Source organism: Zophobas morio, unplaced genomic scaffold (assembly GCF_036711695.1).
Source record: "Zophobas morio isolate AGI-343-1 ecotype UQ-CSIRO unplaced genomic scaffold, CSIRO_AGI_Zmor_V1 ptg000297l, whole genome shotgun sequence".
In the NCBI taxonomy this organism is placed as follows: domain Eukaryota; kingdom Metazoa; phylum Arthropoda; class Insecta; order Coleoptera; family Tenebrionidae; genus Zophobas; species Zophobas morio.
The window spans coordinates 1-10,467 of NW_026972401.1; the positions used below are offsets into that span (position 1 = coordinate 1).

General features: G+C 33.6%; 1 protein-coding gene across 4 annotated transcripts; it reads right to left on the minus strand.

The window, feature by feature from the left end:
* Positions 1-217: 217 nt before the first annotated feature.
* On the minus strand, positions 218-10,209 carry LOC135119723 (uncharacterized). Of its 4 annotated transcripts, none has more exons than XM_064044114.1 (10): positions 9,957-10,209; positions 5,850-6,334; positions 5,384-5,739; positions 5,135-5,330; positions 4,639-4,757; positions 4,307-4,582; positions 3,030-3,299; positions 1,521-2,979; positions 774-1,465; positions 218-718 (listed from the first exon to the last, which is right to left on the minus strand). In XM_064044114.1, the coding sequence occupies exons 5-10, from the start codon at positions 4,667-4,669 to the stop codon at positions 366-368; spliced, it is 3,081 nt and encodes a 1,026-aa protein (XP_063900184.1). In that variant the 5' UTR covers positions 4,670-4,757; positions 5,135-5,330; positions 5,384-5,739; positions 5,850-6,334; positions 9,957-10,209; the 3' UTR covers positions 218-365. The 4 variants fall into 4 exon arrangements, with proteins under 4 accessions (XP_063900184.1, XP_063900186.1, XP_063900185.1 ...); XM_064044116.1 differs by having other exon boundaries at positions 1,521-2,019; positions 2,080-2,979; positions 5,384-6,334; XM_064044115.1 differs by lacking the exon at positions 5,850-6,334.
* Positions 10,210-10,467: the final 258 nt, after the last annotated feature.

The following is a 10,467-nucleotide window of genomic DNA, read 5'->3' on the forward strand; positions in this document are numbered from 1 at the left end:
GGTTGCATACTACATTCGCAATGATTTGCAACACTTACAACAGAACACAGCGGCTTTACAATTAAGCTTTCATCTTGAGAACAGCAATGCAAATCTTAAGTTTTATATTTTCGTTTATTTAGTCTCGAATTCAACGGTTTTGCAATTCTGCATTCCTGTTTGCAGAAAGCAATTACTTGCACGTTTGTGTTTACTCTCGAGTTAAAAATACGAGCTGTGAATTTAAGACATTTTTTATTATATTATAAAATTTAATACAATATTAACATGTAAAGTCAGTGTTTAAAATTACAAAAATATCAAAAATTATCACAACTTGTAAACAAAACAAAAAAAAAACAAAAGAGACAGCTGATCCACTAGTTTCATCTTCGCTTAGTTCTCTGATACTGGATCCAGTTGTACACGTCTCGACCACTGCGATCAGAGAAGAGCTGGTTCGTTTCAACAAATTCTGCACACAGCTTCGGTGGTGCCAAATGACCCCTGGATATGTATTGCGAAAAATGTCTCTGCATTAAAGACATTTGCTCTGAGGTGAATGGTTTCTTTCCTCTTCTCTTTACAGGAGTTATTTGCAATTTCTGCTTTATCTCCGCGATTGTCGTTTTTCTTGGTGATTTCTGCGATTTTGGTGACTTCGTGTTCAAAGTTCCCCTGTGACTCGATATTTTTTTCTTTGGTGTTTCAATCCTCCGGTCTTCAGTACTGGCTCTCGCTATAAAAAATATCAGCAATGATATACAATTTTCTAGACTTTTCAGCATACGTACCCCCTACTTTTTCAGAAAGCGCTTCTTGTGTAGTATGTGTAACTTTGTCACACTTTCGACGATCCGAAGGCACTTCAGTAATATTGTCTGTAGTATAACATTCTATCACACCTGATTGTGAGACTTGAGTGTCTGTTGATACCTCCTGCATGAGGTTCGTTTCCATTCTGTTGATTGTACTTTCTGTTGAACAGGTAGTTTCAAACGAATCCAAACTGAGATTGTCTCCTAATAATTCTTCAGAGGTAATATGATCGTCTAACGCCGGATCCTCTTCAGGTACTGGTAAATCTTGTGCAATAGTGAGTATTTCGTCGAGACTTTTACCTCTGTATGAAAAGAGTTCTTCTCCATCTACGATAGTCAAAAATTTTGCCCACCCTGTTAGTTGAAATAAAAGTTCGTCTTGTCGATATACTTGTTCATGGACTTTCTGACTATGACCCATCAATTTTGCAATCTGACCGATTTCATTGTCATTCATTGTTAACAATTGGGAAAGGGTTGCGACTTGTTTTCTTAAATAAGTGGAACGTAAAAGATGCGGTTCTTCAGCACCACATTTCTCTGAGTAATCTCTTAAAACAACTGAAGCATCGATAAACATCGCTCTCGTAGGTATACCAAAAAGGTAATTGTTTGAATAGGGAACACCAGCTTCTTTTCGATATTGGAGAAACATATCTAGATACCTACAACACAATCAAAAATCTTTTAAAAAGTAGAAAAATCAAAGTACTCATTTACCTGCATTGATTTTCGTCCAACAGCACATGTAATATATGTAGACGCTTTCCAATCAAAGTCATAACTTTGTATTTATTCGCTAACTCCCGTTGATACATTGGAAGGGATTGAAGTATTTCATCATCAAGTTCGATTTTTTTGTTATACAATTCCAACGACATACTTGCAACTTCACTGACTCTACGTCTATTGTACACAATAACTCTTGCCAACGCAGCCTTTCCTAATTTTAGCCATGTGTCGAAATCGAAACCGTCCTGTAACCGTTGATACGCCTGCTCCGCTTCAGAAACTATCAATGTGGAAAATAATTTAACGTCCTTTGCCTTTGGTAAATTATGTAATTTGGCTGCTTTTCTTTGCAAGCTGGTTCGACCAGCTGACCTGCCAACATAGATTCCATAGTTTTTATCATGGAGAGTTTTGAAATTGTCGAAACGGCCACGCTCTTCACATTGTGTGGGAAGATTATGAGTTAAATAATCAACGTTAAGTGCGTCTAAAAGAAATGTAATACTCGATCGTAAAGCTTTTGCCAGACTTGGCTTTCCAAACTCGCCTGTTTCCTTGTCAAGTGAACACAAATTGAAAACTCCCTCTAGTAAGGCATCATAACCTCCATAGAGTATCAGATCTTCAAAATCCAGAATGGAGGGGTTTATGTCTTTAACATCTAAAATCAATCGTGCCATTCTACGCAAATGTTGGCGATCGTTCTTTAATGCGCTGTATGAACCACGATGCATTAAGGAATATCTTTCAGCAACAAGTTTCAAACATTTATCTTCTAATATCTCGTGTAGAATTAGCCCAACTTGAACAGGCTCTAAGAAAGCGAGAAAAAGTTTCTGACTGAAAGAATTCGCTGTAAATTCCTTCTGGATAATCTTAAAGCGAGCTTCTTTAAGCACATTTCTTCTATTTGGTGGCCGTCCAGTACATTTGCGTTCATGTCGAGCAAAGTTTCTGGTCATTATTTCACCAAAACAATTTGGGCAAGTAATTAAATTGGAGGCTTGTCTTGTCACTACTCTCCTTATAGAAATTTTTTCCTCACAGGTGGCATTTTTGTTAAAATTATAATCACCCTTTCGCCTGATCTCTCGTAACGCAGCATTCCGTTCCACACTATTAGCTTTCATAGTCATAATATTTTTCACTTCTTCCTGATCTTTGTGTTTTCGAAGAATATGTGAAGACATTTCAACAAAAAACTGTTCACAGAAATAACAACAATGGCGTTTTCCTTTGGTTTTTGACGTTAATGGGTTTACTAGGGCAGAAGAACCACAATCCATAATTAACGGTGTTATGAACTTACGTTCCTCTTCAATCGGCAGTTCCTCCCCTATTAATTTTCCGACGGGGAGACAGTAACGAACTTTCACTTGGATTTCACGTTCGCCAAAATTTCTAGACAGCAGCACAAGTGTTCTGTTTTTGTCGGAAAGTTTATTACCTACAACAAAAATTAAACTTCGATTTGCATTTTTTTGTTACTATACATACATTTATGGTCTGTCGCGGGCAAACCAGAATACAAAAATCCGCTGATGGTATTGTCATCTCCACTGCAAGCATCACAAACGTAATGCCCTTCATGTAAAACGGTGTGTATCTTCATTGAAACGAAACATTTCTTTATATAAATGGTCAAATGAGCGGAAATCCTGCAGTTTGATTCTTCAACAGGCGAAACCAATGGCGTAAACATCAAGTCAAAGTCTTCATTGCGGTTCGAGGTAGTGGGCATTGAAGAACTACTTGAACTTTGTCCTTCTATAAATATTTGAAAAATTATTAGAACATTATAGACGACTAATATTAGGTATAACGTAAGTTGTAAAAATCTCTACAGATGAGAGTAACTTACTTTTCAAATGGCATTGCATACATTATTTATTGGGTTGTTCCAGAGAATTATACAGGGTTAGTATAAAGTCCCGAAACGTTTGAATAACTTTGTTATTTGAAAAGTTTTTTTTTCTGAAATTTGCTTTGGATGTATAATTAAACATGGCAACTTTAATGGAACACCCAGATGTTGTTTCACTAGAAATAAACAAGTTGATAATTTCTGAAATTAGTTTTTTATTCTGCATCAGAAAATGCCAAAAAAACCTGTATGTTGTAATCAATGCAATCAATGTTGTAGGTATATATCCAAAAAAAATTTCAGCAAAAAACTTTTCAAATAAAGTTATTCGCCCGTTCCGGGACTTTATACTAACCCTGTATATTAAAATATACTACATTTAGGTATCAGGCATAGCTAGAAAAAATTTTTCTAGTTATTTAAAAAAAAAAGTTTTGGTATGCCAAAAGTCTTATTTGCAACTTACATAACACCCGATTGGTGGTTTGGAGTTTAACATTTGAGTTAAGAAAAGATTTTTCAGATGGACGAATAAAAATATGTGATGGATGTGTGTAAGTTGTTTGTTTTCAAAAATGTGTAATATTGGTTTATGTTTATGCACGAAAGTATATTGGAAATAGCATATGTATAATGTATAGGTAATTAGTGTTACATGTGTTATGTAAGTTACGTTTATTATGTTAAGTTAGGTACTAATCATTTTTATAGCATCTTTGGAAATGTTAGCAAGAAAGCTAACGAAAAAAAATTGACATTTTAATAAAATTGATCAGAATCCGAGAAAATAGAAACCTGAGTTTAAGACAAGAGTAAAAAAATCTAAGTCGGCCATTAAAAAGACGTTTTGGATTTTTTTTACAAAAAGCCTGAATATTTCGTAATTATAATTACTTAATGAAATACCTACCTCCTTCAAACAATCTTTTCTTGCAAGTCTGTAACTGAGACTTCGTGTGCTCAGATGTTTCGCCATTTTCATCGCTTTCTTCTGACACTTCAGAAGTTGGCTCATATTCTTCGTCGGTAGCATTACTTTGGAAAGGTTCTTCGTCGCTGTCACTTATCTCGTATCGGCTGCAGGGTACGTATTCAAAAACGATCTCTTCTATTGGTCGCACCAAATCAACTTGCCAACATTCTGTGTCCTCTAAATGTTGTTTTGCCAATTTCAAAACATTCAGATCTATAGAAGAAGATTGACATGAAATAGATTGATTATAAAGAGTAGAAATGAGTTACCTGAACTACTCATTATAACATTGTCCAGCATCCTTTTTTTGAGTGTTTTATGCCATATTTGAAAGATTTTAGGAGTTCCCTCTGAATATGTCAGGTGATGGGTAAGACGTTTTTTTTTTCTGAAAAATAAGTGATGAACTCGTTAAGACCATAACACAAACACTGGTTCTAAAATTTCTTGGGCGAAACGAAAAAGAAAAAATGCGAAAACATGACAATTTTTTGCTTTGAGCCAGATACACCTTGCCACATATTGGTGTATCGAACTTTTGAAATATCGTGTTTTAATTTTTTTGTTTTGAAGCAAGAAAACAAAATTCCCGTTTTGTTTCTATTTTGAAACCGGAAAACGGGTTTTTCCTGCTTGTTAAGTATTTTTGTTTGAAGCGAATAATTACATAATTATAAGTACCAAATGAAGTTCCAAGATTCCACTACTGATCACAAGCTAAATTTCTAACAATTTTCTACGAAAGCAAAAAGCGAAACTACTTACCAATGCAATCTTTTGACTTCAGTCATTGAAGCGCACAAGGGATCAGGGCAGAAATATAAAACTGTGTCGTCCTCTTCTAAGACCACCACTCTGGCATGAGATAAGCATTGTTCACAAATAACATGCCCGCATGTGACTAAGTAGAAAGACTTACTGGGCAACAATGGCAATCTACAGGAGTGGCATACAATTTTTCCTAATAAAAAAAAGTGAAAAATAAAATGTCAAACACATTTTGTCATAACATACTCATGAGGGGCAACGGATAGTTTTCTTGAGGCTTACAGACTACACATGTTTTTCTTATACAAGTTTCTGTTCTTGTGAGCTCCCTTGTACACATATGATTCTGGATATCTGCTTTATAACTATTTGTTATAACATAGGCTAGCCGACGCAGTTCGATATTAATATTTTGTGAAAAAGGCATCTCCTCACTTTCAACCTGCTCTATTTCCTGCGGAGTTAAATTATGTACCATGATGCACTTTAAACTGCCCAAACATTGGATCTTGTTACATATAATAAATTCATGGCGGTATTTGCACTGAACCCTTCTACATCTCTTCATTAAGAACTCTCTGCAGGGAGTGGGTGTTAAAATTCTAAAAACGAGATCATATAGCACATAAAATTTCAGCGGATCGAACCGATGAGCTACTGAAGCTGATCGATTAAATTGGAGTCAAAGACGAAAAATTAAAAAAAAAAGTACCAATAAAAGAAAGTGGACAACTTCCCTCCTCTATTTGGCCTCTGCATACAGGGCATTGAGGCATATCACGTGCAATCAATTCTCTTAAACAACCTTCGCAAGTACTATGCATACAAGGGTTCAAAATGCACCAAGAGGTCATGCTTATTTCGGAGAAACAGACTGGACAAATAAACTTATCATTTTCTTGTTCCTCTATTGTCCTATGAGTAAATTTGCATTTGCTTCCGTATTTACAGTTGCCGAATTGTTTAAATTCTTGACAAATGCCCGAAATTTGTAATGTTCTCAACGTCTCGTACCTCATGGTGTCGCTTTGATATAGCGTTTCTCTGTACTGGATTTCATCTTTTGAGGACACATGAAGGTATCGACAGTACTCTCTATGACATCTCTCCATTTGAAAGTCCCGACAGAACTTATAGGGATGCTTTAAATTGCACATCGGATCTTTACATTCCCCCTTCGAGAATTTCGTACAATAACTACGACAAAAATAAATACTGAAACTTTGACTTGAAGTGTTGCACTTTAATCAAAATATAATCTAGTGTTGAAAAATTGTGACTTCAAAGAGATTAATTAAAAATTGTTTTCAGGGAACAATTTGAATATACACCGTTTTTTTAGGAGTTGCGTATTTTTTACTTTTATACAGGATGGCAGGTTTGAATTGCCAAACGTTAACGCAAGCTGTATCACTTCAAATCAAGCAAGAAATCATCCTTAAGAAGTTGGGGTCGCAAATGTGCTGTTATCGACCTTGCCAATTTTGCCGTTAGTACTCTTTCTGACCCTGCGTTAATAGATCCTCAAAAGCGTATTTTAATTCGGATTGGAGCAAACTATGGCCCCAACTTCTTAATAATTGTTGGTTTGTTTTGACGTGATAATGCAGCTTGTGTTATCGTTTGACACTTTGTATAACATAAAATTGTAAGTGAATTATTTTAAAATGAAATCAAAACATGCATGTTGAACTTACTATTTCTAAATTTCACGTAAACAATACGTTACTGTACTTTTTATCTTCTGTTAATGGGAAGAATATATCCAATAATTACAAAATTAAAAAAATGCTGATATGTACTTATCATTTTTGTTATTTTTTTGTTCTATATCGCTGCTTTTCTAAATGTGCATGTCCAGAGTTTCCCTCACTTTCAGAGTATTCTAATTTTTTTATTATTACCTATTCGTAGTTTTTTCAAAATACTTTTTAATGAGATATTACAAATTTCGCAGGGCGAGTCATTTACCGCGCGTTCCTTGATGTTTCATCAATTATTAGAAATGATAATTTATTTTTGAAATTCCGATGCCACGTTGGCACGCTATTCCAATTTTCTTCAATTTTTTTGGGAATGAAAGTATTCACAAATAAAATCGCAGCAGGGTTATTTTTTAAATTTGTGTAACAAGATTTTGTGGAAAGACGCGCTTTGTTGTGGTATAAATAAAATTAAATCTTCATGTACATAATGTTTATCAAAAAAATAAGTATTACAATTTTCAAATAACGATATTCCAATTTTTTCAAATACAACATCATGTATTTTATTATCGCATCTCATTCTATTTTTTGTTTTCTTCCCCATTTGTTAAGTATTTTCTATATTTAAAGTTGAGAGTTCCTATGTTTTTTTTTTACTTTTTTAAGAGACATTGACATATTGAAAAAATGAGCACAAAATTAGAATAAGATATCGTAATAAAACACTGTGTGCTAATGGAAAAATATAAATATCCATATTTGTAAATTGTATTAAACTATCAGAACTTTTTTAAACAATGGGTATTTTAAAATTTGATTTAATTGGTACGACAACAAAGTGCCAAATATTGTAACACACAATTTGCGATTTTTTTGATAACTCTTTCATTGTCGAAAGAATTAAAAAAAAAAAGGAATAACGTGGCAACCTCGCAATCGATTTTAAATGATAAATTATGCTTATAAAAACCAGGAAATGGCTAGTAAATGTAGAAATATATGGGCGTTTCATTAAAAAAAAAAAAAACAAGCAGTGTCCCAACCCTAATAAACTGAAGATTCTGAGTTAAATAAAAATAATTTTAGCATACAGCCCTCAAAGTATCGTAAATTTTGGTGCTTGACTTTTTTTCTAACAATTTATGAGTTATCGATGACCGCGTGTTTTGTGACTCACCCTGTATAATGATATGAAATTTTTGCGATAAAATTCAGGTCTGTTAGAAGAAGAAAGAAAGCAAGCCAATACAACTAGATTTTAATAACTACCCAAGCTCTAATCTACTCCCACTACTAGCACTATTAACATATACTCTTTTCTACTGTGTTGTTAAATAACTGCGTAACACATTAGACAAATTTTTTGATTAATTGAAGCCAATGGACTTAAAATATATTCAAATTGATAGCAGGGCGTTCCGATTTTATTGTTCTGTTGTATAACTGACGCGAAGTAGTTTTTATCATTTGCGAAAGTTGCAGACTCGATATTGTCCCTAGACCAGGGTTGGCCTGACTTTTTGATTTAAATCGTAATTTAAACCAAGTATTTTTTTTTAATCATTGATTTAAATCATTCTTGATTTTTTAAATTTTCTTTTTGAATTACGAGCATATAATGCATGTTACAGTCTTTTAAATGCAATTTAATTCAATAAGGGTACTACCTGAGTGCCGCCGCAATTTACGTAGATTTTTCCGGGACACCACGAAGGCGAAAGATCCGTTACAATTTACAAGTACAATCCAATTCTCCTAACTTTGGCAGTGTCGTAAATTAATAGCAAAAAACAAGCATCTGGCATGTTTACGTTTACGTCTACAATGGATGCAGACCCTTTCAAGCTTTCAATAAAAGAAACTGACAATGGTTTTACGACACTTTCCCAAAATTAATAGAATTAGACTCTTGGAACGTAAAGTATTTATTTCGTCAGCTGCAGTTTACATTTGCCGATAGAGGCACGATTCAAACTAGGCAGAGCCGCATTTGTGAATGTATGAAAATACCTAGAAAATGAAAATTACAACAACTACTAAAATATAGCTTTTAAAAACTGAATAAAAATAATTAAAAGTTAAAATTTAGTTACATAACTTTTAATTTTTGTCTCACTACTTTTGAAGTTTGAATTACTGTGGGTAACCGAAAAACTAAAAAAATCAAAGAAAAATTAAAAACATTAAAAAAAACAAAAAAAATGTAATTTAAAAACTAATCATTGATTTTTGATTTTTTTTTTAATCCAATTTTTTCCAACCCTGACATAGACATATATGTATTTATAAAAATTTAGCAAACTAGCATTAGCATTTTTATTGTTTTACTCTTAGAAAGCCATTTTTGTGAAAAATTTTGTTTTTGTCGTAGAAGCTTATCGATTGAAATCAAACTGTATCACTACAAGAGCAGCATAAAAATGCAAGTACTAAAAACAATCTACAACATTTTTCAACTTTCGTATTCCTTAAGGGCAGCATATGTTTTTAAACTTTAACAAAAGCAATAGTAAGTTAAAAATTTGAAAAAGAAAAAAATACCAGGCTACGGCAAAAACGTTGAAACAAGATCAATTTAATAACACTAACAGAAAGATCGCTAAGAAATAAATATCTGAATTTTTATGATAACGGAACTTTAATGTTGTTTTAGATGTAATTTTTTTCAAGTCTGAGGTCATTGATAAATGAGCTTTTTTTCTTGATTACCAATATGGATCAACCACATAATTTAACAGTATTTCTAACTGAATTCAAAAAGATGGCACACTGAAATACATTTACTTTTAAATATGAAAGTATTCTCTATTCAGGCCCTTATTTTACGCCACCCGACTCTACGACTACTTTTGCGTTAAAATTAAGTTTTTGATTTTTTTTATAATTACTTTGTGTGGTTAATGGCGGTCGTCATTCAACAAATACATCGGACTAATGATACACAACTAAAATGTATAAAAATCTAAGTGAAAAAATGACCACCAAACCACTGTGGCCGGAACTCCCCTAGCGTTATCTGCACAACACGTTTTGTTCAACAATTTAAGCCAAAGTATAGAATCACCAGAAATTATTGTTATTGAAGTGCGTAATAAAAAAAATTATTCACCTACCTTTCTCTAGAACGACCTAGGCCAGAACTTCCTGCTTCCGAGTCACACATATTGTGATAAAATTCACTTTTTTTACGTAACAACGATGGCAGAATAAACAACGATGGCAGAATAAACAACGATGGCAGAATAAACAACGATGGCACAATAAACAACAATAGCGTGATAACAACAACAGCGGCTACATTCGACTCTTCGTTACAACTACAAATTGGAGACTGACGGGACGCGGTGGTAGGCTGGTAGGTTGGCGGCAAGTGCAGTAGACAGTATTGCACAATGTTATTACACTTGCTACAGATTTCCAAGGTCAACGAGACAACGCTGGATGCATCAGATGCAGATGCATCGTTCCCTAATTTGATTTAAATGTTTGCAGTAAAATAACGATGAGTAACATTTTCATGCTGGCATATAACGCAGACAAATAAACTTTAAAATTATTCAATACGCTACGATACTGCTATCAATGGTTACCTATTTATCAGTAAAAAATTAGAAATTTGTCATT